The 26,896-nt window shown below is 41.2% G+C and overlaps 2 protein-coding genes across 2 annotated transcripts in view; one reads left to right on the forward strand and one right to left on the reverse strand.

The window, feature by feature from the left end:
- Window positions 1-25,141, reverse strand: LOC120561802 (aldehyde dehydrogenase, mitochondrial-like). The gene is made up of 13 exons (XM_039805057.1): window positions 24,957-25,141; window positions 22,752-22,856; window positions 19,842-19,982; window positions 15,819-15,898; window positions 13,925-14,036; window positions 11,405-11,533; window positions 10,096-10,209; window positions 5,045-5,147; window positions 4,115-4,299; window positions 3,384-3,548; window positions 1,174-1,331; window positions 856-970; window positions 1-229 (listed from the first exon to the last, which is right to left on the reverse strand). Exons 1-13 carry the CDS (start codon window positions 25,071-25,073, stop codon window positions 197-199), a joined length of 1,557 nt encoding a protein of 518 aa, XP_039660991.1. The 5' UTR covers window positions 25,074-25,141; the 3' UTR covers window positions 1-196.
- Window positions 25,129-26,896, forward strand: part of rbm42 (RNA binding motif protein 42) — a 15,724-nt gene continuing 13,956 nt past the window's right edge. Inside the window, exon 1 of the mRNA XM_039805059.1 lies at window positions 25,129-25,196. The gene's annotated coding sequence lies outside the window, so the exon portion shown is untranslated. The remainder of the gene's footprint in view (window positions 25,197-26,896) is intronic.

Here is a 26,896-nt window from a genome sequence, read left to right on the forward strand (position 1 = left end):
CTAAGTGCCTCAAATGCCTTTATTATGAAAATGTATAAACGTCAGTGATCAAAAACAGATTGTGTCTTCATAGTTTGATCACATTGATTCAGGCGGAAAAATGAAGATATGTCGAGTGTGGACAGTGGGTGCATTTTCACAGCTGAAAGGGGTCCAAAGTGCTGAAATGAAGGTCTGACAGAGAGCCGTCGGACGTCTAAGAATTCTTCTGTGGCACCTTGATGGTCACCTGATAACACACACAAAAAGAACGTTTGCTCTCAGGATATCAAACATTACACACAATGCTAATAATTCATTCAAAAAGTACCAAAGCTATATAAGAAAAAATAAATAAAAACAGGCAGGCAATCAGATTTTCAAGGCAAGGCTGCACAGATGGAACAACGGGGAGGAAAATCAACCGCTCATCATCCTGTGTTTACAAGTGAAGCACTACTAACAGCAATAATAACAGACGACAAACACGTTGCTGTGTTCAGGGACTTTTTCTGTACCAGTACTATGCAGGGGATTCATAAAAAAAAACTAAAAAAAAAGACCCTATTTTGTGTGCCTAGGTATCTAGTATCATTTTCTTTATTCTTTATTATAGAAGTTTAAAATTCTGGTATGGTGACAACCTTATTATCATTTATTCAGATAAACCCAGACTGGACAGTGTTATTTTAAACATACTTCAGTTCAAAAATAACGATTGTGAGCCGTGTTCGCCGATTGGATTATGCACACATTGCTGATTTAGCAAGTTATAATTGGCTTTGAGCTTCATGATCCATATACTGGAGGTTCAGATTCAGAGCAATTCATCTGAGGAGCCTAAAATAATTCTCGTCGTATATTTTTAGTACTTACCGTTTTGACTTCTGTGTAGTTGTCCAGGCCGTACTCTCCGAGCTCTCTGCCGTTACCGGAGGCCTTGTAACCTCCAAACGGAGCCTGGGCCCCAAACACATCGTAACAGTTAATCCTGCAGGGGGAGAGGGACAGACCGAGAGAGACAGACAGACAGACAGACAGACAGACAGACAGACAGAGACACACAGACAGAGAGAGAGACACACACACACACACACACACACACACACACAGAGAGAGACAGACACACACACACACGTTAGCCTTGGATGTCTGCAGCTCCGAGACTCATGTTTGCGGTAATAACAGCCCTACCAGACTGTGCCGGCGCGGAGTGCGTTGGACACATAGTGGGCCTTGTCGATGTCTTTAGTAAACACGGCGGCTGCCAGTCCGTATTTAGAATCGTTGGCTCTCGTCACCACCTCCTCCAGCGTTTTGAACTTCAAGATCTGCATCACTGGGCCAAAGATCTGCAAGAGAAAACACGACCGAAAAAGAAAACCGAAAATCAATGATAATAACACAGGACACACAAGCAAAGCAAGTGTAATAAACACGTTCTCTCTCACATCCAAGTATTATATTTCATCTATCATTAGCGTGAGGGAACACAATATGTTCCTCGTTATTTAGACTTTTTTTTAAATAATAGAAGGAATATAGCCTAATATTTGAGAGGAGATGATGCCCCGTAATATATAATAATATGCTCATATAGTTGTGGTGCGTTTCCCAAGACCAGATTACAGAATGCTAATTTGGTGTATAATTATGCCTGAGAAATGAGTCCATTAGATGACTGTGCCTCTTTAAAGTAGCCCCCTATATTACATTATGCCTTTTTTAAAAAACAGAAAAAAAATATAGAAAAAAAAAAAATTCAATTCACTTAGTTGTATGTATCGTGATTTTTTTGCGGCGATTTTTAAAATTGATTCTTTTCCCGCAGAACCTCCATGTTGTGTTCTTCTTTACAAAGAGATAAATGTCAGACTGACTGACTGACTTGTGTTGTCATTCTTCTTAGAAAACTAGTTTTTAGAAATGTCTCATGATATATTGTCTCTAGAAGTGTTTTATTCAACTTTTTTTGATAAAGAGGGAAAAGAAAATCTGCAATACTCAATACTATCGAATCACAATACTTCTAGAATGGCAATGAATGAAAATCACAACACAAATCCAATCAGCACTCATGTATCGGGACAGAATCGAATCGGGACAAAAGCATTTAGTCCCAGCCCTCACAGAAAATATATACTCTTCCACAAAAAGAGAGAGAGGCAGCAAATGGAAGCGCTCAGAAACTTAGAGAACGGGTGACCGTTTTTGTAGAGTTGTAGAGTGAAAACGGACTGTGCACAGAGGTCCTCCAGGCATAGCACCAGTCAGCATTCGTCTCTCTGAAGATGCATTTCGTTTACATTGCAACAAACAGGAGAGGGGTCAGATCCTGCCTTTTACCACACTGGAACTTAACGTAAGTAAAGTATGGACAGCAACTAAAGCTGCACCGATTACAACTTTCTAGGCCGATTCAGATTTCCATTGAGTTAGGCCAGCTGATACAGATTTCAGCCGATTCCATTTTCTAACCACTTTACAGCACACACAAATATTTATTTTTTCTATCTGTTCTTTAATAGAATATTTTGCACAGAACATAGACATGTTTTTGAACAGATAATGGATCACTATAAAATAGAACTATATTAATGACTCCTGGTGTGGGAAATTCACACCCATCTAAAAAGGTCAATGTTAGAACCATTTCCTTCTTTTCACATCCAACAAAAAAAAAAAAAAAAATCTGATTTTGGTTTTTGGTGTCGTCCCTCCACGCCCTACTTTCTCCTTGCAGGTGTTGCATGTTGCAAACTTGTTATCTTCTGCACGCTGAAGAATTTCCAAACAGCTGACATGTTGCAGGTTAACTCACGAGGTTCCCTACGTGTGCGAGAATAGCGCGGACACGCCTTTCACACCACGAGCGGGTACGTGCGACACACGGTGAAAAAGTTGAGAGAAAGGAGAAAAAGAGACTGTTTGTGTGTGCGTGCGTCCTTGAGAACTGTAACTTGTAATATTGTCAGTTAATTGTAGCATTGACGGTATGAAATCGGCACGTCAGACTGACCTGCCGGTCGCCGGTCATGGCCGAGCACGTGAAAACCGGCCAATTCCGGTCACTGGCCGGTCTATCGGTGCATCTCTAACAGCAACCGACGGGAACAAATAAAGAACTTTAATTTCATGGATTACATTTAGAACCACAGCCATTTTTTTTCAGGAGTATTAGGTGAAGGCTGTAAATTACATAAATTAAGCATCTAATGGGATGCCACACATCAGCGGGCTCACAGCAGCGGCTCAGTGCCCTCATGTTCCATTTGATTATGGCCACTACTATTGACTGCCCTTCCATTATATGATTTGAATTTAGTTACAACTGAGTTATTGCATTCATAAAAAGGAAATACATATAACAATGTGTTAGTTTAAGTGTTCCGTAGGATGGTTACCTCCTCCCTGGCGATGGTCATGTTGTCCTGGACGTCTCCGAACACCGTCGGCTGGATGAAGTAGCCTCTGTCGGCAGCCACTCCTCCCCCACACATCAGCTTGGCTCCCTCTCTCTTCCCACTGCTGATGTAGCCCAGGATCTTGTTGAACTGCTCCTGATCTACCTGGCAGGCCGTCACAGAGCCAACAGCACCGAGAGAGAGGGGGAGAGAGAGTCCTTACACTTCAGATGCACCCATTTGTGTTTAAAAACTGCACTGATCATGTGTCTTTTTTTTATTAACACTGCATGAAATGGGTATTTGAGAGGGTAGAACTCTTGTGTTCCTTGCAGGTAGGTGTATGAGTGTTCATACATACATTTTATTCCTGATAATCCTGGCCATTATACAGGCATAAAATAACCTTAAATTTGACTTTTGCATTTATTTGGAGGGGGTCTGAGAGTGCTAATTTGCAGCACTGTGGCCTCACAGCAAGAAGGTTAGTGGTTCGAACCCTGGTCCGCACGGGCCTTTCTGTGTGGAGTTTGCATGTTCTCCCCACAGACCTGATGTGTGGTGAGCGTCTGGCGTTGTAAGGCTGCCGTGCATCACAAAGGTGGGTGCTACACATTGGGGGTGGAAGAGAGTAGTCCCCCCCCCCGATTGACGGAGCAGTTTGAGTATCTATGATAAAGCTCTATATAAATGTATTATTTATAATTGAGGGTTTTGTGTGTGTGTGTTACCTGAGGTCCCTGCTCGGTCTTTAGGTCAAAGGGGTTTCCCACCACGCGATTCCGAGCTCGCTCGGCGCTCCGCTCCAAAAACTCATCGTAGATGTCGGCTTGGACAAACGTTCGGGAGCCGGCGCAGCAACACTGGCCTTGGTTGAAAAACAGAGCAAAGTGGGACTGCTCCACTGCATCTTCCACTGCATGGGGAAAAGATAAAGACACCATTAAAGTATTCTTAAAAATAAACATTAAAATGCTCCTCCTCTGCTGGCTCAGTTGGTAGAGCAGGTGCACATATACATAGGAGGTTTATGCCTTGACGCAGAGGTCCAGGGTTCAAGTCCGACCTGTGAAGATTTCCTGCATGTCTTCCCCCTCTCTCTCCCCCCCCTTTCTCACCTAGCTGTCCTGTCCATTAAAGGCGGAAAAGCCCCCCCCCAAAAAAATCTTTAAAATGCTCCTCCTTTAGATTAATCAGCAGCTAATAGGCAGTGAAAATCTTGTTTCATTTCTCACTTTTCTGTAGTGATGTAGCGGTGTACTCCAGGCTGTTAGGTCTGTTGACAGGTGCAACAGAGCACACCCAACAATAGTGTTGGGACATAGCCATGCCCTTTACATGAAATTACATTAACATGTCTGGCTGCATGGATTCTGATGGAACAATGACTCATCACTGCCATTTAGACAAGGTCAATTTCAGAATCTGTAATATATATATAGATCAGAAAATATCCCTGCATATTGGATACAACTGACGTCCAGATTTGAGGGGCCTGTCCGTTTGTTCTGATCTGATTGTTACACTTTGTGTGAGCCGTGCAGCCACTTATCTCTACAGTAGACAGTTTGACAAACTGCCATCAGCAGCGTTTGAGTTGCCCCCACAGGGCACCAGCTGTGTTAGAACATGACTGCTGCACTCGTATCTGTGAGACGTACTGTCGGCGTCGGACAGGATGATGTTGGGACTCTTTCCTCCCAGCTCCAGAGTGACTTTCTTTAGGTTGCTGTTGCCTGAAGCCTGCTGGATGAGATGACCCACCTGATGGACACAGACAGGGAAGAAGAGAGATGGGGACACATTAGCTTCAAATACAAAAGTTAGAAAAACTACTACAGCTTACAAAAAAATGACAGTCAGTGGCTGACTGTTAGATTGAGAGACATTTGTTAACAGATGTAGTCCAGAAAGTCCTTGTACTGGTCATTGTTTTGTACATATGAGAGACACTAAAAGCACATGCTGCAGGATACGAATTGTCTGGATGTTATCGTCGGATTTTTTTCAATGTTCAATTTGACAGACTGAAATCTGCTCTTTTTTTAAATTTCCACAAGCCTGTTAAATGTTAGAAAAGGTGGCATAGTTTAATATCGATGAGGTGTGAAGGTGGCAGGCTTTGACCTTCACTGGGGGAGGAGGTGGGGGGTTAGTGCTCACTGCCCCACCCCATTATGTGCATGCGTACTAACCCCCACCCCCTCCCCCCAACCATCTTGTCGGTGATTGGCTGGAACGTGGTTTGTTGTATTTTGGTGCACAGCCTGCGCCTCTAGTGTTTGACGTTTATGACCCCTGGGTTGTCTCCCGAGACCGGGCTTTTTTCGCAGTGTATTCAGGGGGCAGGCAGAGAGATGCCTGCAATTTAAAACAAAAATTAAATCATGCTGAAACCATGCACTCGTAGTGCACCTTTAAATTTTTTTTTTATCTGGACCTTATTTTTCCATGCATCTTCCCATAATGTTGTCAGACACTAAAAATAATAATCTGAGCCTGTCAGCGGTAAAAACGGTACTTTTAGTGGACGCTAACTGACGCTGAACATTTGTCCCGTAGGGTTACATTGCAGCTCGGTTCACGGCTGCCAGTTACAGCGTTCTCGCTCAACGCTGGACCAATTTCAAAGAGTTTTGTTTACTTTCGTCACTTAGACAGCAATGCATGGGGAAATATGGTCCAGGTTGAAAAATAGCAAAATTCCCCTTGAAATGTTGATGATCATGATATAAACCACCTACAAATTTGATCTACTCTTCTGAGCTTTAGTTCAATCCCACCTTCCAGAGAAATGCATTAGAGTTGTTTTATTGATCAGCATGTTTAGTGGAGGTCTTGATTGGGAGGTACTGTAAAAAATTATTACATTTAGGAAGCACACTCATCTTAATAGCAATAGTCTTGCTGCAGTTTTTTTGACTAATCGTAACTTGTTAACAGCATCTTGGCTATGGCAGGAATTAAGAGCGTTACAATAGTCAGGAAACAAAGGCATTTCCAACTGCTGGAAGGACAACATTTGACGTATTTTTGCAATATTTCTCAAGTGCAAGTACCATGAATAATTGTCTTTTTGTCAAATTTTATCAAATTTCAGCTAGTAGTCAAAAGTGACTGCAAGGTTTTTGGCAAAAGATTTTCTATTAATATAATCAGTTTTACTGTGAGCAGCAGCGCTGAGTACGTGGGTTGCGCCCATGAAAAATTTGACAATTTATTCATTTCACAAACCGGAGCCTCAGTAGCGTGTGGAAGAACCATACACAGCCACAACAGCCTGGCACCTCCTCCTCATGCTGGTCACACACTGCTGTGGGATAGCATCCCATTCTTCAACCAGCAGTCCTGACCTCAACCCCATTGAACACTTGTGGGATCAGCTTGGGCGTGGTGTTCGTGCCAGAGTGACCAACACAACCACGTTGGCTGACTTGCGACAAATGCTGGTGATAATATGTCATTGCATGCATCACCTCAGGTCTGACAGGGCTGATATGTACTCCAGGAAAATTCACATCAGACAGCTGCAGCACCAATTTAGCTGGGTCAGAGTGAGTCTCCCTATCTTGTTATCAAGGTGCAACTTGATATGAGCCCATCGGTGATGACAGCTGCTGTATACAGCAATCTATTCCACTGCAAAAATGATCTAACAAATCCAAAATCTTATAAAATGTGATGTTTAATTATTATTAATTATATTTAGTATCTTAAAGTGCTCACATTCTGCTCATTTCCAGGTCCATAATTGTATTTAGAGGTTGTACCAGAATAGGTTTATGTGGTTTAATTTTCAGAAAACACCATATTTTTTGTTGTACTGCACATTGCTGCCGCTCCCCTTTTCACCCTGTGTGTTGAGCTCTCTGTTTTAGCTACAGAGTGAGGCATCTCACTTCTGTTCCATCTTTGTTGGGAGTCGCACATGCGCAGTAAGGACTACTAGCCAGTCAGAAGCAGAGTATGAGGGCGTGCCACGCTAGCAGCTAGGCGAGCATTATAACGTGTGTTACAAAGTGACCCACGTTGGTCTCTGAAGTAAAGGCTGGACTACAATAGAGCTGTTTGGAGCAGTTTGAGAACAGTGTTTTCTCTGGAAGATGGTAAGTCCCTTTGGGGTGGACTTTGGGCTTTTTCACTTTGGAAACCTATAATGAGCACAAAAATATATACAACACAATAAAGGAAATGGAAAAAGCATAATATGAGCACTTTAAGAGTTCCTATTCTTGATAAATCCCCTTTGATCGGGGATAACTGTCTTTTTGCTCCCACATGGTCATAAATATACATCCTGGCTTTCGAATTAGTTTTGTTATGTAGACAGCATGTTATTTATACATAAAATATATTAAAACAGAATTGCCAGATACTGTCCAAATTAATTGCACGCAGGCTGGAAAACCTGTTGCCCCAGATTATTAATCCCGATCAGTCCGGCTTTGTGAAGGCGCGCTATGCATCTGACAATATCCGGAGACTATTAAATATAATTGACCACTCGGCCCTACACAATAGAACAGCCCTACTACTTTCGCTAGACGCAGAAAAAGCGTTTGATAGGGTCGAGTGGTCATATTTGTTTGCTGTTCTGGAGAAATTTAATCTTGGTGAAAAATGTATTGGGTGGGTCAGAACTATGTATAGCAACCCACAAGCCCAAATATGTATAAATGGTACCCTCACTGAAAAATTTGATTTGTTTAGAGGCTGTCGGCAGGGGTGCCCTTTATCTCCATTTTTATTTAACTTGGCTATTGAACCACTCGCAGAAGCCATACGGGCTAATGAAGAGATTGCTGGTATCAATATCGGGAAAACACAGAACAAAATTTCACTATATGCTGATGATATAATCCTATACTTAACCAGCCCTGAGCTATCAATCCCAGCAGTATTAGACCTTATTTCTAAATTTGGAACAATATCGGGCTATAAAGTCCATTTGACGAAATCCAATGCATTATTAATTAACTCGTCAGTTTCTAATAGACTCAGAGCAATCTCTCCGTTCACCTGGGCCCAGAACAGCTTTAAGTATCTTGGGGTAAATGTGGCTCTAAAACTAAAGGATCTTTACTTCATAAACTACATTCCATTGCTTAAAAAGATTAAGGAGGAATTAGAACATTGGAAAATGCTCCCCATCTCATTTCTCGGACGAATACATGTAATTAAAATGAATGTTCTGCCCCGTTTTAACTATTTATTTCAGTCACTGCCCTGTTACTTGGATAAAACATTCTTTAAATCTATAAACAAAATGTTAACCTCTTTCATCTGGAAAAATTCCTTACCAAGAATAGCTTTTAAAACTTTAACAAAATCTAGAGAGAAAGGGGGACTGGCATTACCAGACTTACAGATGTACTATTGGGCTGCCCAAACAAAGGGCCTGATTAGCTGGGTGCAAAAGCGTAATAATGCACACTGGATAGACATAGAAGAAGAACTTTGTAATCCTATTTCTACAACTTTGCTGCCATTCATTAACAACATAAATGCACTACATCAGATAACCAAAACATATGTAGTCTACAACACTCCTCGGGCTTGGCAAGATATAAATAAGTTCTGTGGGAATTTTGGCAAAATCTCCAGGCTTTCCCCTGAATCCTTAAACCCAGATCTGCCACCATCTATTGGCAGATCTTTGTTCACAAAGTGGAGAGGAAATGGTATACATCAATTCCAACAATTGTTTGCCGGGGATACACTCAAGTCCTTTTCTGTTCTAATGTCAGAATATGAAATTCCGAAACAGGACTTTTATAGATACTTACAAATTCGCCATCTAATAAACACCCTAAATGGGGAAAAACGGCTGTCTTTGGGGCTGACGAATCTAGAGGAGATTTTGGTAAAATCAACATCATTAAAAGGAAAAATCTCTGTAATTTATAGTGCTCTGTTGGACTATTACAGCTCTTCCTTGACCTCTCTTAGGAACATATGGCAGAAGGATATGGGACGTGCTTTTGACGAAGATCAGTGGGATACAATATGTCAGAATGTTTTTTCCCCACTGTCCTGTAATAAAATAACTGAACAAAATTATAAATTCATGCACAGGGTGTACCTTACTCCGCTCCGCTTAAGTAAAATGTTTCCTAACTCATCCCCCAGATGTCATCGTTGTAAAACATGTACAGGGTCAATTATGCATGTTTTTTGGGAATGCAGGAAATTAAAACATTTCTGGAAGGCGGTACATGATCTAACTGTTAAAATTGTGAAAACCCCGCTGGACATTACACCAACACGGTACCTCTTTGGTACGGAATTGGACAAGACCCTGGACACCACATGCAGGAAGAGGATAATCATAATGTCTTACATAGCAAAGAAATGCATCTTGCTCAATTGGAATCAACAAAGACCCCCATCATTTAATCTGTTTAAAAAAATCCTAAATGAAACTTTGAGACTGGAACAACGCACATACGCCCTAAAAAACAAGGGGGATGCCTTCCGCAGGATATGGGAACCGCTTATGGACCTCTGACACTACCATGTCATAACAGAGTTTGACATGTTTACATAACATTCACAAAGGATGAACTGTGATCTGTGACCATGGACTGACCTGATCTAATTGTCTGTATAATTTTTTTTTTTTTTTTTTTTTATTTATTTTTTTCTCTTCTGTCTGTTATGTTAAAATTCAATAAAAAGATAATGGAAAAAAAAAAAAAAAGAATTGCCCCACCTCTGTGGATCCAGTGAAGGCCAACTTGTCAACATCCATGTGGCTAGCAATGGCACCGCCAGCTGATGGTCCCATGCCTGGCAAGATATTCACAACACCTTCAGGAAAACCCACCTGGAAACACAAGTCAACACAAGCTTGAGGAAAAACAAGTAACGTCTGTGTGAGCTCTTTCTGTGTTCTTTAGATTTTCTTATATCTGGACCAATCTTCTCTCTTCTTCTCTGCAAAACTGCTCAACTCTGAAGTTGCACAGGCAATTAAAAGACTAGATAAAATAGATTAAAGAACCTTTATGCTGAACTTGTGAAGCTTCATTGCTTCCATCAGGTCTTTTTTGCTCTGGAAGAAATCGTATCTTTGCTGAGCCCATTAGCAGGTGTTTGGATTTGGTAATAACACATTGCTCTAGACTACACAACATCATGTTTTACAGTGTGGGGTCGACTGTATCACTGAAGAGTCACCAGTGGTACACTGTAAAAATACTGTTACAAAAAGTCCTGCATTGAAAATGTAAGTCAAAGTATGAAAGTATCATCAGGAAAATGTACTTAAAGTACTAAAATTAAAGTACTCAATGCAGAAAAATCCTCACATTTTAGAAACTGGAAATGATCCCAACAATTCTGTCCATCAACTAAGTGTTTGATCTTCTATTAAAACTAGTAGGCCATTATATTGTCGGCTAGTTTTATTTATAATTAAACATCAGATTTTATAAACTACATGTGTTTTGTGTGCAGAAATCTTAACGTGTAAAGTAACTAGCAACTAAAGCTGTAACAGATGAATGTAGTGGAGTAAAAAGTACAATATTTCTCTCTGAAATGCAGCGGAGTAGAAGTAGAAAGTGGCATGAAGAGAAAAGACTCAAGTAAACGTACGTCAACATTTGGACTTAAGGACAGTACTTGAGTAAATGTACTTAGTTACATTCCGACCACGTAACTTTCTGACCACTTTTAACCACATTCTTTATGCCCATAATACCGAGGCTAACCGTTGCAGTTCATCTCCTGAAAAAGCAAAGACGGATTGCATAATTCTATAACTTTTCCCATCAGACATTTCTAATGTTGTGGACACACGGCAGACTAGTGCAAGCTTCAACACAAGCCTACCAAAACTAGAGGTTGAACAAGGAAAGAATGTGTTGCTTTGATCCAACTGATTTTACCCACTCAACGGTTACGCGTAAATAATACATTGTTGAAAAAGAAAAAAGGTCTTAATGTTCCTGTGTATTGCACTGATGGTAGTTAAAGTCACAATAACTGGAGAGAAAAAAAGGAAACAAACAAAGTACCTCTTTAATCAGGCTGGCTACGTAGAGTGCTGTGAGCGGCGTCTGCTCTGCGACTTTCATCACCACAGTGTTACCGGTCGCCAGGGCCGGGCCAAGTTTCCACGCCTGCATCAGCAGAGGGAAGTTCCACTGCAAAGGGGGGGGGGAGAAAGGTTTGTTCACATCAATCACACTTCACTTCTACTGAGTAACTTCTGACACTTAACCCCATAATACTAAAGCTGAGGTTTCAATGCATCTCCTGATAAGCAAAGGGAGTGACAGTATGCCTTTCCTGTTTTGCTGAAGTCTGGATTAGGGCTGCGCAATTAATCAAAACTTGAATCGCAATTACGATTTTGGCTCCTAATGATCACAAAAACAATCATTTTTTTTGCACATTATGTTTTGCAAGTAAACTCTTATTTTGTCTTGTATTCTGAATGAAAAAAAAATTAAAAACAGTCAAACAGGAAAAGTATGGAAGATTTCACAGTTCAAGGTGTTTTCACAGTTAATTTGTTTAACTGTTTCACTGTTCTTTAAGTTCCACAAATGCAACATCTTTCCAAAGTGAGTGTTAAATAATCGTGACGTCAATATTGACCAAAAGAACTGTGATTATGATTTTTTTTTAGTCTGGATCAACTGAAGTATGTTGCCAGGATAAGCCGGACATCCGGCGTTCACGACAAGAACAACCACTGAGCTAGCAAGCTAAAACGGCAAGTTCTCTACCGTATCGAGACTGACTATCTCTCCACAGAGATACATATTCTGTATGTACTGGGGGACTGACCCACTGAGGGCAGTTGAGGTGGATATCACTTTAAGACGGACCACTATGTGGCCCATGCTTGGGCATAAAAGGCCCAGGGGTGCATGGGTTCACCGATTTACACTGATTGGAACGGTATCCGAGCAGCCTTGCCCTGGAGAAATAGTCTCTTCACTCAGAGAACCAAGGTTACACTGTAACCAAACGTTTTGAAGAAGCGATAAGACGGTGCAACAAGGCAGGCCTGCTTGGTTCTTTCAGGGAACAACTGTAAAGATTTACAAAGAATATGTTTAGGGCATTTTCTCTCTAACTGGGACAATTGGTGGGATTGCTGTGCTGGTCAAACACATGTGAGCTAACGTTCCTGGGAGATTATTTCGTAATGTGAATGCCATATTTCTACGTTTTTCCTCGCAATCATAACAATAATGCGATCAATTATTTGCTTTTCAGAGTTGTAAAACCCTGTCTGAGTATAACAAACCGTTTAAGCATCTGATAAGCCTTTAACAACACACTAATCTGCTGCCCCGCCTTCAACAACGCAGCCCCCCCTGCGCTGGTTTAACGCTGAATCCTGGGACCGTCAAAGTAGACCGTAAGTTGAAAGAACCAAAAGGTTCTGATAGCAATGGCTGGCTTTGATTCTTTAGTGGAAGAGAGAGGAGACAGCATGCAGAAGGACAAAACATCAGTCAAACCTAAAGGCTTCAAATGGGTTTCCCACAACACACACACACACACACACACACACACACACACACACACACACACACACACACACACACACACACACACACACACACACACACACACACACACACACACACACACACACACACACACACACACACACACACACACACACACACACACACACGTCTGAGCTCTGTGTGCACTCCTGTTCTATCAGTTGAATAACACAGAATGTGGGTAATCATGAATCAATCCAACTCCAGGGTGTTTACAGCTAGGGCAGAGGTGTGTGGAACACGGGATTTACCTAACAAGCGTATATGCGTACATGGGTTCAAGGACAGTGAGGCACTAGGGAGGGTTAAGTTTAAAAAGCCTCTCTTATATTTCTTGGCTCAAATCATTAAAACAAGGCAACGAAGCTTAGTTTGGATTTTTCCTTTCACTGAAATGAATTGTCTTGATTTAAAGACCGTAATGGTGATTGACATACTACAATGTTTAGAAAACCAACTGAGCAGCCAGTTTTCATCCTCCTTGGTTAATAAATAACGTGCCCTTTGGTCCGTTTCAGAGACCTAAACGCATCTGTGATTCAGAAGAAGATTTTGAAAGAAATGCTCAAGACATGAGCCGAAGATTTAAGAAAAGGGGCTATAAACATTAAACTATATCCATAGCTTACAATAAAGCAAAACGCGTTGCCTTGTTTTAATGGATTTAGCCAAGAAATATAATAAGGGCTTTTTAAACAGTGCCTCAGTGTCTTTGAACCCTTGTACACTTGGATCTAAGCCTAAGAGCACCAGAGAGACACACACTTTCCACACACACCGAGCAGCACTCCATTGCATTGTGACTAAGCTTATATACACAGATTTGATATGCATCTAAACCTGGCTACAGCTTTGCGATGGATCGATTAAGGGGTGTTAAGAGCTTCTCTGTCTGCCTCCAGCTCGTCAGTCAGTCAATATGCATTTCCACTCCCTTCTTTCATATTTATTCTCATTTATGTTTATTTTGATCTTTCTCTCCCTGCCCCCTGCTTCCCCTCCCCTCACCGGGATGATCTGTCCACAGACTCCGATGGGTTCATGTCGGGTGTAGCAGAAATAGTCTCCATCGATGGGGATGGTCTTTCCCTCCCATTTGTCAGCCCAGCCTGCGTAGTACCTAAACACAGCAGGTTGGGACATGGGGTTACAACAAGGCAGAAGCTCATTCCCTCCACCAAGGAGGTCATGTTTTTTTATTTAGTTTGTCTGTCTGTCAGCAGGATTACAGAAAAACTTCTGGCCTGATTTTCATGAACTTTGGTGGAAGGGTGCAGCGTTGGCCGAGGAGGAGCACATTACGTTTTGGAGCCGATCAGAATCACAGGGCGGATACACTAATTATTTTTTCACTTCCATTAACATTGCGAGACTGCATTAAACCGTACACTACAGTGTATTTTGATAATTTTATATTTCATTTGAGTCATTTCCTGACTATGTGGACTAACCAGAATGTTATATAATAACATGTTATGTATATATCTTTTTTAAAGGTTGTTGCTAAAACAGGAATATGACGTATGACTTTAGTAGAATCTGCAGGTCATATGTCATCCTCCATTAGTTAAGGTGTAGTTAGCTGGCTTAACTTATTGCACACGAAGAAGATCTTTGTGCAGCAACAAGAGAAACGTTTTGAAATACATTGTGTCAAGAATAGAATGTCTTCAACGCCTGGGAATGGCCTCGCTCTCTCCTCTTGTCTGGCATGTGTAAGATAAGACAGTTGCAGAAGGAGCAAATTGCTCCTGATAAACATTTGGGACAGAATGCACCCAGTATAATATCTAATAGTGACAATCTTGAGGCCAGGAGAGGAGGAGAGAACAGGAGTGATTCCAGGACTTGCCACTATGCATAAATTGTATTCTGCTTGAAATATCGTTTACTAAAGCTTTGTTAAATTTAACTGAGCAAATACTGAGTATTATTTTCTGGTCTACCAGTCATTGAACACAGAGGTAGCTTGAGAAGTGACCAAGTGGAGTCAGAGAACGCTGGCCTTTTGAGCCGGAGCAGAATCGGTCATATTCATTCCTTCAGTACCCAACCCTAAGCACCGCGCGGCGTCGGTGCTGGGAGCTGAGGCGAGAGCCGACGATGCTGAGGTCTATCTTTCCTGCGGTGCAGCAGTGCGGCTGCTCGGTGCAGCAGCAGCCAGACGACTTAAAGACAGAGTCTGTGTTGGGCTAATCCTGGTCTCATTTGTGGTCTGATAAACAGTAAAGTCTGCAAATTCAGTGCCATTTCTTGGTTTGTTCTATGTGCTCTAACGTCACCTGCAATCAGGTTGCCAATATGGCTCCGATACTGCCTAAAACGCTGGTATCGGTATCGGGAAGTACTGGAGTTTATGCACCGATCCGATACCACGGAATAAAGCCCTAAAGGAAATCGACGTTAAAGTAGTTTATTTATGTTCTTTTTCCGTTATAACTGACTGTCATTAAAAGAAAAGAAATAAATAAAGAAAAGAAAGTTCTCTGGCATTCATTGTTTGCGTTTGTTCCATGTTTCACAAAGATTTTAACCTGAGCCAGACAGACAACAAAGATAGAAATAATATCCCATCCATACAGGGATAGTAGTATACAGCTGTTAAAAACCTAATAAAATATATGACACACTGGTATCGGATCGGTACTCGGTATCGGCCGATACGCAAGTTCAGCTATCAGAATCGGTAACGGGAAGCAAAAAATGGTATCGGACCATCTCTATTATGGATTACACCCAACTGTCATCCACTCCCCCTATTCTCCGTTTGAGAGAAACACCTGGGCTTCAGTGAGAGGTAACAAGGCGGGGTTATTTGAAACCTTTCTACCTCCCTGTGGCCCAAAGGCAAACGATAAAGCTTTAAAATGCCTTTGAAAACCTGTGTGGTGTATGTTGTTACCTGAAACATTTCACCACGTTGGGCAGATCCACCATGTAGGAAATAGCGTACGGCTTCCCATTGTCAAGGGTCTCCAGTTCCTGAGCAAACAACACAAGGTCAATTTGACATGCTTCCGACAACAGTGAACCAATTACAGCTGTGCAATAGTATGTGATATGATGTGTTCCAAATATCATAGAATGCTGTTAATAAAAAGCAGCAGCAGAAGAGTCAATGTTCAGGGTTTCTGCAGGTTTCACCAAGTCAAATTTAAGACCGTTCAAGACTATTATGAATGAAATTTAAGACCTATATAACAATAAAAAAAAACGTTAGCAGTTGGCTTTAACCAAGCCCTAAATTCAGTTTTTTCAAGCCAAGTATCGCTAAACTTGCACTTCCCCATAGCTAAAGAATATAATAGTCTGTGGAACAATCCTGAAAGAGACTCGTGCCAATAACAAGAAAGCTGACTGGCTGCAATATAAGTTGCATGTTGGTAGTTGTAATGCAGCGAATTATATTTGGAGTAGGGAAATAAACAACTACGTATACCCAGATAGCTCAGTTGGTAGAGTGGGCGCCCATACATATCGAGGTTTACTCCTCGACGCAGCGGGCCCGGGTACGACCCTTTGCTGCATGTCATTCCCCCCTCTCTCTCCCCTTTCATGTCTTCAGCTGTCCTGTCAAATACAGGTCTAAAAATGCCCCCAAAAATTAATCTTTAAAAAATAATCAACTACAACACCAGGGAATCAAAAAGGAGGGACCATGGATGTAGGAAATTAAGAAATTAAGACCCGATGAAAATGATTTAAGACCAGCGCCTGGGTATCTCACCTGGTAGCGCGCGCGCCCATATACAGGGGCTCAGTCCTCGATGCAGCGGCCGCGGGCCCTTTGCTGCATGTCATTCCCCAAGTCTACGCTATCCTGTCAGAAATAAAGGCCTAAAAATGCCAAAACATTATCTTTAAAAAAAAAAAAGTTATTTAAGACCTCCAACACAATAAAGCGAATTTAAGACTTTATAAGGCCTGAAATTTAGATTTTAAAATTTTAGACTCTACAGAAACCCTGAATGTTGAGGAAGTGATGTGTATTTATCAAGGGGGTAAGCGAGCCTCCGCAAAGCCTACCTCCTATGGCGCCATTTTGATGCTAACAAGCCATCACCCGCCGTTAGCATTCCATTGACTGCCATTCATTCTGACGTCATAGCGAATAACTTTACATCTGAAGCGTTTAAAGACTATTTGTCCATTGTTTATTTCTAAAGAAACACGACAATGTATAAAAGGCTCCATTACCTTGTATCTCACGTTATGGCTCCGTAGCAGACGTTTTTGTAAAAATAGGCTAACGATTGGGTCATCACCACTCGACTTTCTGTCGCACAGTAGAGGAATTACCGTATAGTACAGGAGAAGCTCGCAGGTAGTTTTGACTTACATTAGCTGTTTAAGTTTAATTACTAATGTTAACTAGCATTTTAGTTAGCAATTATTAGCCTGTGCCTATGTTATCTCCTTACATATACCTACGCTTTCTGTCTGCAAGATTGGGAGTGATTGAGATTTCTCTCGGCACAGCTACCAGAAGACTTACAACTTTCAGACAGGTTGCTCACGTCACATCTACGTCGTCAAGCTCAGTTTGAGGCTGCGCAGTAACGCTCAGCCATCACCGGAAAAGTTCTTCCAATATCCTTCGCTGGTCTCCGTGGGAAGTCTACCGCGTCGCTTTGTCCATTAATTTTACCGATTATGGTATTTATTGAGAATAAATACAACACTTGTGGTATAAAAAAAAAAAACTATAGTTTCAGCTTGCTGCCTTCATCGGGGTCACAAGCCGAAAGAAATGCAAGTGTTCTGTATATTGTATAGTGTTGCTGGAGTTTTGATCTCTTCAGACTTCTTTCCCCTCTTCATGCACCTTGGAAGTGAGTTGGTGAGTTGTGCCAGAAACCCAGAGTCTAGTTTACAGAAAGCTCGGTGTTCATTCAATCATTTCTACGTATGTGTGCATTCTCATTCAATTCAAGCACAGAATATATATATATATATATATATATATATATATATATATATATATATATATATATATATATATATATATATATATATATATATATATATATATATATATATATATATATATATATATATATATATATACATGTTGCCTTGAAAGTATTCGCCCCCCTTGAACTTTTCGACCTTTTGCCACATTTCAGGCCTCAAACATCAAGATATAAAACTGTAATTTTTTGTGAAGAATCAACAACAAATGGGACACAATCATGAAGTGGAACGAAATTTATTTGGATATTTCAAACCTTTTAAACAAATAAAAACTGAAATATTGGGCGTGCAAAATTATTCAGCCCCCCCCTTAAGTTAATACTTTGTAGCGCCACCTTTTGCTGCGATTACAGCTGTAAGTCGCTTGGGGTATGTCTCTATCAGTTTTGCACATCGAGAGACTGACATTTTTGCCCATTCCTCCTTACAAAACAGCTCGAGCTCAGTGAGGTTGGATGGAGAGCGTTTGTGAACAGCAGTTTTCAGTTCTTTCCACAGATTCTCGATTGGATTCAGGTCTGGACTTTGACTTGGCCATTCTAACACCTGGATATGTTTATTTGTGAACCATTCCATTGTAGATTTTGCTTTATGTTCTGGATCATTGTCTTGTTGGAAGACAAATCTCCGTCCCAGTCTCAGGTCTTTTGCAGACTCCATCAGGTTTTCTTCCAGAATGGTCCTGTATTTGGCTCCATCCATCTTCCCATCAATTTTAACCATCTTCCCTGTCCCTGCTGAAGAAAAGCAGGCCCAAACCATGATGCTGCCACCACCATGTTTGACAGTGGGGATGGTGTGTTCAGGGTGATGAGCTGTGTTGCTTTTACGCCAAACATAACGTTTTGCATTGTTGCCAAAAAGTTCGATTTTGGTTTCATCTGACCACAGCACCTTCTTCCACATGTTTGGTGTGTCTCCCCGGTGGCTTGTGGCAAACTTTAAACGACACTTTTTATGGATATCTTTAAGAAATGGCTTTCTTCTTGCCACTCTTCCATAAAGTGGAGATTTGTGCAGTATACGACTGATTGTTGTCCTATGGACAGAGTCTCCCACCTCAGCTGTAGATCTCTGCAGTTCATCCAGAGTGATCATGGGCCTCTTGGCTGCATCTCTGATCAGTCTACTCCTTGTATGAGCTGAAAGTTTAGAGGGACGGCCGGGTCTTCGTAGATTTGCAGTGGTCTGATACTCCTTCCATTTCAATATTATCGCTTGCACAGTGCTCCTTGGGATGTTTAAAGCTTGGGAAATCTTTTTGTATCAAAATCCGGCTTTAAACTTCTCCACAACAGTATCTCGGACCTGCCTGGTGTGTTCCTTGTTCTTCATGATGCTCTCTGCGCTTTACACGGACCTCTGAGACTATCACAGAGCAGGTGCATTTATACGGAGACTTGATTACACACAGCTGGATTCTATTTATCATCATTAGTCATTTAGGTCAACCTTGGATCATTCAGAGATCCTCACTGAACTTCTGGAGAGAGTTTGCTGCTCTGAAAGTAAAGGGGCTGAATAATTTTGCACGTCCAATTTTTCAGTTTTTTATTTGTTAAAAAAGTTTGAAATATCCAATAAATTTCGTTCGACTTCATGATTGTGTCCCACTTGTTGTTGATTCTTCACAAAAAATTACAGTTTTATATCTTTATGTTTGAAGCCTGAAATGTGGCAAAAGGTCGAAAAGTTCAAGGGGGCCGAATACTTTCGCAAGGCACTGTATATATCCATCTCTTTGTTTTTGATAAAAGATTGTTTCGATTCTTCATCCAACTTTTCTTTCTGATTTGTTCTCTAAAAGGATGTGCCAAAAAGCAAGACATTTTTAAAAAGAGATGCCCAAGAGAAAGACAAATTAATACAGTAGAAATCTAACTACTGGATAGTCAGTGTGGCTTCTGTCTGGATTTACGTTTTAATGTTTTGACATTTAAGAATGACTCACAGCGAGGTAGGCAGAGTCCCTCTCAATGGCATCGGCCAATCGGTTGAGTAGCAGGCCGCGATGAGAGGCGTCCATCCGTCGCCACGGTGACCCCAACCTAAAGGCATCCCGCGCCGCTTTCACCGCCTTGTCTACATCTGCCTGGAACATAACAGCATGACATGATTCACCTGGTCAGCTGGTGCTTTTAAAAGAAATCCTCCTGAGTCATGAAATAATGGAGGTTAAGGAAAAGGATTCCAACAAAACATTCAATTATATCAAGTATAATACACTTCTCCTCTGTTGATTCCAGCAGTGGAATGTTACTAAGTACATTTACTCAAGTACTGTACTTTCTACTTCTACTCCGCTACATTTCAGAGAGAAATATTGTACTTTTTACTCCACTACATTCATCTGTTACAGCTTTAGTTACTAGTTACTTTACACAAAATACATGTAGTTTATAAAATCTGATGTTTTATTCTAAAGTAAACTAGCCAACAATATAACGGCCTACAATTCCAGCTGAAATGATTAGACCATTAAACACACAACTGGTTGGATCCTTTACACTTTCTACAATGGGACGAGAGTTCTTAACCTTTAATACTTTAACTACATATTCCTGATGGTACTTACACACTTTTACTTAAGGAACATTTTCAATGCAGGACTTTTACTAGTACCAGTATTCTTAGTGTTATATTATTACTTTTACTTAAGTAAAAAAAGATCTGGATACTTCTTCCAGCACTGGTTGATTCATATATCACAGTCCCTCCAGAAAAACGCGATTATGCAATCGCATTTTTTGCACTTTACTGCAATTTCATCGCATAAAATTGCATAAACATCCCGCATATTCCATTGCATTTTTTAAGAAAACGTGCCGCATAATCAAGGATTTTTGCCCGCAACAATCATAAAAAACTCCGCATTTTTCTGGAAGGACTGATATCAATAACCGCACCACTTTGTAGGTCTGAAGCTGCAAATGGAAGTAGCATTTTCAGTGCAAGTTTGAAACATTTATGTTAATCAGGGCTCTCAAGTGTCACGCATTGAGCGTGACAGTCACTCATTTCGGTCTTTTGTCACGCACTCCCGCCACACATTGTATTTCTCACGCGGAAAAACTTTTTAAAATAAATTGAATATGCCGCAGCGCCCAAAATTTCTCTGGCCGCGCCGCTCTCACTATGGAACCGGCAGGAATCAAGCGCGTCTCCCCTGGAGTTCTTAGTCGAGCCTGCCACTTATCAGCCAATCAAAAAAAAGAAAGGGGCTACACAATAGCCAATCAGAAAATAGCACTATTGTATCTGGGTAAGATTTAATGCAACAGCCAATGGGGAAAAAAAAGCATATAGCAGCATACAGACACTTCCCTAAACGTTCGCTCATTCAGAGACTAGAGACCCAAACGGGGCTCTGTGTCTGTCAGACGGTCTGAGATCTACCGTATCAGCAGAGCAATCACGTTAATGCACAGCAGATTATTTTGAAATATATTGACTATTATAACTTTATTTTTCTCAAAATATCACGACTCCTCCAAAACTCAGATAAAACATATGTTTTGAATGTGCACAACGTTTTGAACATGAGCAGAAATCTTGCTCAAACAATTTCTGTTTATCAATTCATTAAAATGAATTGATGTATCATTGACGTGAATAATTGTCATATGCACATTTAAGGAGGTTAAATCCTCAACAAAAGATGCAAAAGAAAAGGGAAGAGTAAATGATGCTAGGCTACATGTGTGCTGACTCAGATTTAATTAGGAAAGCTGATCTACAGGAGAATAAATAGATGAAAGCAATACAGAATGCCTGAGAGCCTAACTGCCATATATTCCATTATGTTTTTATATTTGGATAATAATCTATGTTTACCATTACATAAAGATTTCCAGCATGAATTGATTCAGAAAAAGGTATAAATAGGAGCATAAAAATTCACCAGAATGCAGGAAATGAAGAGTTTAATGCTCAAAATTTTCTGGGGGAGGACCCCCATACCCCCCCTTATCATAAGTCACCATGCCATGTGGAAATTGAATAAATACTTTGTATTTGGTTGAATTGTCATTGCCATGTGTCAAATCTTTTCTTTTGTAAATCTGAGCAATTATTAATAATAACAACAAAAACACTAATAATAATAATATTAATGAAACACCCCTACTCCTGCGACTCGTCCAACCCGCCACCAATCGATGAGCTTTTTTTTTGTTGGGGGGGGTCACTCTTGCCTGTCTTCAAAACTTGAGAGCCCTGGTTAATGTTCATGCTGCGAGATAAGAAATGTTTTTCTGGCATGACAGAGCAGCAACATTTCCCCCCGCGGAGCTCATCCAACAAGCCAGGCCATGCCTCTGAACATGTAGAACAGAAGCAGACATTAGCTTTCTAGCTAACTGCCGCGGTCTAATAGCGCGTTCCATTGACCACAATTGATTTAGTGAGACACAAATAAGACAGAAGTACTAATAACTGTATGTTACTACGGCTTTCTCAACTGTTGATGCATGGAGCAGCCATGTTGGATTTTGAGCTTGGAACTCGGTGGTTGTCCGAGTTCCGAGCTCGGAAATCCGAGGTCAGGGGGCGTGTTTCCGACTTTGACCTCGGAAAATCTGACTTCCGAGTACAAATGGCACGCTATATCCGATACACAACTGTGTGTCACTAGCAATAAGTGTGCAAGTTGTTGTTCCAATCCACATGCCAGTTTGTAGTTGTAGTTAGTACTCTTTCACAGTATTGTATTGCCTCCATTATACATTTTTTTTCACTTGTGGCTTTTTCATTCTCTTATTTTCTTTTATTTAAGTGGGACCAACCCAGATCAATTTCAGTTTAATGGTAAATTCCAGCTGGAACATGATGGATGAATGAAAGTATCGGAGAGTGTGTTTACCCCATCAGCCTCGGCAACCTGACTGATGATTTCCCCAGTGGCGGGGTTGATGGTCGGGAAGGTTTTCCCGCTCGCTGCATCCTGCCACTGGTTGTTGATGAACAGCTGAAATGGTCAAATGGATCATTACAACATTTCCCTCACTGCTGAAGAAAGGTTTTAGTTAGAGGTTTTGCAAAACTTCAGAATCTCTCTTTTTTTTTTTTTATTAACATTTTCATACAATTCGTAACAAATGAACATATCACCCCCTTCGTCATCTCCACCCACCCAGACTAAATTCAAGAAAAGATGACACAGCAACCACAACAACAATATAGACAGTAAACCAAATAAACATATGTATAAATGACAACACCATAAGTTCACCATAGACATCTCTCCCCAGCACAAAGCTTCTTAGGAGCCCTCCAGAAAGTTCAGCTACTTTCCCCATTTTCTAATATAGAAATCCAATCTGGTAAACAGTTTATATGACATCTTTTCAAACGCCGCCACCCTAGCCATCTCACAAGCCCACTCCTGGATAGACGGCAGCCCTTCATTCTTCCATCCTCTTAAAATAATCTGTCTGGCTATCATTAAACTAGTCTGGACCCAGCTTCTTATGTTCTCATCCATCCTGCCTAGGATTGACCCATCCCCCAGAACAAATCATCTCGGGCTGAATGGAACCTGGCTCCCTGCAATCTGGCATAGGTTATCATGTATCCCGCTTTTGAAATTTCATTCAAAACTAAATAAGAATTGACAGTTTATGTGACATGCAAATCTCCCACCTGTCCTGTGGATCAATAAAGTCAGACCTTCTTCCATCATTGTATAACCTTGTGTTGTCAGAGAGCTTACCCTGGGTCAGGGTTACTGATGTGTGTCGAACAAATCACTGCCACTGTATGTGATACTGACAGTAAGAGCTGAGTAATTACAGTGACCTAAAAACAAATCTGACTAAATATGCTGCAAATAAGAAACAAATGGCCTTAAAAGGGTCAGTTCACCCAAATAAAAACATTTTCTCACATTCCTTTAGTGCTTTGGTTTGTGTCACCAGCCCAATAAAAGGGAGGAGAACTGTAGCTCACAACACTGAAAATGAACTTTAGAGATGACCTTTGGAGATTAGGAAACAGAAACAAAGTTCGTATTCTCGAGTGCACTGTGTCACAACATGTGAGAAGCTGTTTCTTTTGTGTAAGTTTTAGTTGCTGCCGTTGTTAATCAAAGGCCACACGGAGGACTTTGCTCTTGTAGTGCAAGAGGAGAACTGAAACTTGCACAAAAAAAACGCTCATCACGTGTTGTAGAATACACACAGCACACCTGTAGTTTGGGCCAGGAGTGTTTTAGTATGGGTAATCGGATTTGAGCAACTGTAAATGTTGAATATGCAAAATGCTGCATTTTATTTGCATTGAAATGTGTTGAGATGTTAAGAGAGGAACTCAAATGGGTGTTCCTGAGTCCATTCTTTCAGTACAAGGTGCACTAGTTTCAATGTTTGATTTTAAAGTAATCCTAAAGCATTAAAATTAGATTACATTTTTTCAACCCAATGGAAAGTTGCCATGTAATTTGTCTTCAGTAGCGGACTACCTTTCACAGAAATACTACCCAAGGATGTTTATGTTTTTTTTTTGAACATTAAACCACGTAAACCTATTCTGGTACAACCTACAATTATGAACCTGAAAATGAGCATTAAGTTTATTTATGTTAAGTCATCATTATGTAAGGTTGTAATTCTCATTGAATGGAAATGACTGCCTCATTTATATGTTTTTTTTAAGTACCATGACGAATTGTTCAAAAGATTTTGTATCACATATTTGTGAAAATAAAGTTGAGAGAAAAAAAAAAAAAAAAACTTTCCAGGAGGATTTCACAATGGGAGCTTATCTGGATTCCTTGCAGCAGCAGCTCCTGACAGTATCAGGAAGTAGGTAGTTGCTGAGAAAAGAAGAGTGTGTGTCTGGTCCAGGAAGCTCAGCTCGTGTCCTGCTGCACCACGAAGCAAACATCGGAACAGTACTTCAACTAATCGGCCTAATCGGTGACAATGAACCAATCAACCCCTCCTCACTTCCACTGTGTTAACGGTTCCCATGCTGCTCTGCATTAACACGCACTTGTTGCGCAGTTGGCCAATGTCCAAAGTCACGTCTAAAAGTGCTTGCATATCAATTTGTCTGCCAGTGCCTGTACCTTGTCAAAGTGGACCTCGGGCTGGCCGCTTGGTGCAGGGATAGCGGCCGCAGAGTAGTGACACACCGGCGGCCGGCTCAGTCGGGGAAGGGCATGAGAAATGACGGCGCGGAGCATGGTGCTTCTTCCTGCTGCGGTGCAGAGCCGACACAAACAAGCGGCCAGTGGGCCCCGGAGGCCGGATCAGGCAGAGCTGGCGCTCCGGCCCCGCCCACACCAGTGACGTCAGCGATAGGCTGTGTAAGAATATTTTATTTATACAGTCTATATGCGTTAAACAGATCGGTCCAACCAGGGTCACGTGGACTAGTATGTTAATTATAAATCAATTGTGAAAGAAAATAATTATTAATCCATTTAACTGAATGAGGCAGCTCTGCTCTAATATACACTAAGTCATGTTTTGAAATCTCCAGTTAGCTTTTAGCACTGACTTAGTGTAGGGCCCTGTGTAATCTATGTTTAGCTTATTTGAATCCTAAAAAAAATGAATAATTTATATTGATCCATTTAACTGAATGAGGCAGTTCTGTACTAATATGAATACATGAATGACCCTCATTCTCTAGGCTGCTATACTTGATTATGTTTACGCTGGGGTTCATTGTATGCAGGAAAAATAACTACACGCGATATGAGCAACAAACTTCCAGCAAAACAGAAGTTCAGAGCATTATTAGACAGAGATTAAAGGAACAGGGGGCAAAAGCAATGGGAGGAAGAGAGCAAAGTCTGATAGTTTTACATACATACAAAGGAAAGCAGAGGAGAGAAGAGAGAATCATATCAAGACTTAGATTGTGTCACACTGGACTCATCATCAGCACAGTGTTCAGATTCAGATCAGGTCAGCACAACACAATTCAATTAAATTCAATTCAATTTTATTTATAGTATCAAATCATAACAACAGTTATCTCGAGACAATTTACAGATAGAGTAGGTCTAGACCACACTCTATAAATTCCAAAGCCCCAACAATTACAGTAATTCCCTCAAGAGCAAGCATTAGTAGTGGCTATTGCGACAGTGGCGAGGAAAAACTCCCTTTTAGGAAGAAACCTCGGCAGACCCAGACTCTTGGTAGGCGGTGTCTGACGGGGCCGGTTGGGGGTGTGATGAACAGTGGCAAATAATAGTCACATTAAATATAATGGAACAGTGACTTCGAAGGTCATCGTGGAAGTTCATGTCATAGCAGGGCACATCATGTCATACTGAGTAGTGCAGTCTCCTATACCGGATCCTGACTACTCTGTGCGTATAAACATCACAGCAGGGCGTTGCGGGATGTAACGTGGGGCTGCAGAGCATGGGTGGATGGGGCGGACGCAGCAGGACGCGGCTGGGCATTGCAGAGAATCGCAGACCATAGCTCTGCGAAGAAGAAACATAAGGACTCTGGGGAGTAAACTCCCCAGAGCTAGGTTAGTAACAAGCATTTCTGGGACAGGATGCATACAAAAGGAAACAAGTGAAAACAGAGATGAGAGAGCAGCTCAGTGTGTCATAGGAAGGAAGGAACTTCCCCGGCAGTCTAGAATTATAATAGCAACTAAGAGAGGCAGGTTAAAGAGAGGTGCCTGTTCGGGCTAGAACTCTCCCCAACCGGATCGGGCTGTAGGCCTACTGGCCTGCCTCCCTCTACTCTCACTATATTATTGATTATATGACAAATAAATCTGATGACTACGAAGAGGAGCAGATGGGCCAGTTAGGCGGACGCTGCAACTCCTCACTCCCTAACTATAAGCTTTTATCAAAGAGGAGGGTTTTCAGTTTACTCTTAAATGTGGTGACGGTGTCTGCCCCTCGAACCCAAATTGGGAGCTGGTTCCACAGGAGCGGAGCCTGATAGCTGAAGGCGGATGTTATACTGAGGGCAGAGCAGCTTGTACTTTACTGTCACAAATATGAGAAGGGACAAGCCTTTAAATGTG

The sequence above is a fragment of the Perca fluviatilis genome, chromosome 7 (genome assembly GCF_010015445.1).
Source record: "Perca fluviatilis chromosome 7, GENO_Pfluv_1.0, whole genome shotgun sequence".
NCBI lineage: Eukaryota > Metazoa > Chordata > Actinopteri > Perciformes > Percidae > Perca > Perca fluviatilis.

Excerpts from the sequence above, each read along its gene's own strand:
- LOC120561802 (XM_039805057.1), bottom strand. The coding sequence starts at position 25,073 with ATGCTCCGCGCCGTCATTTCTCATGCCCTTCCCCGACTGAGCCGGCCG. Across the intron at positions 10,210-11,404 it reads TAGCCAGCCTGATTAAAGAG|GTGGGTTTTCCTGAAGGTGT; the intron begins GTACTTTGTTTG and ends TTGTGTTTCCAG. Across the intron at positions 230-855 it reads ACTACACAGAAGTCAAAACG|GTGACCATCAAGGTGCCACA; the intron begins GTAAGTACTAAA and ends GTGTGTTATCAG.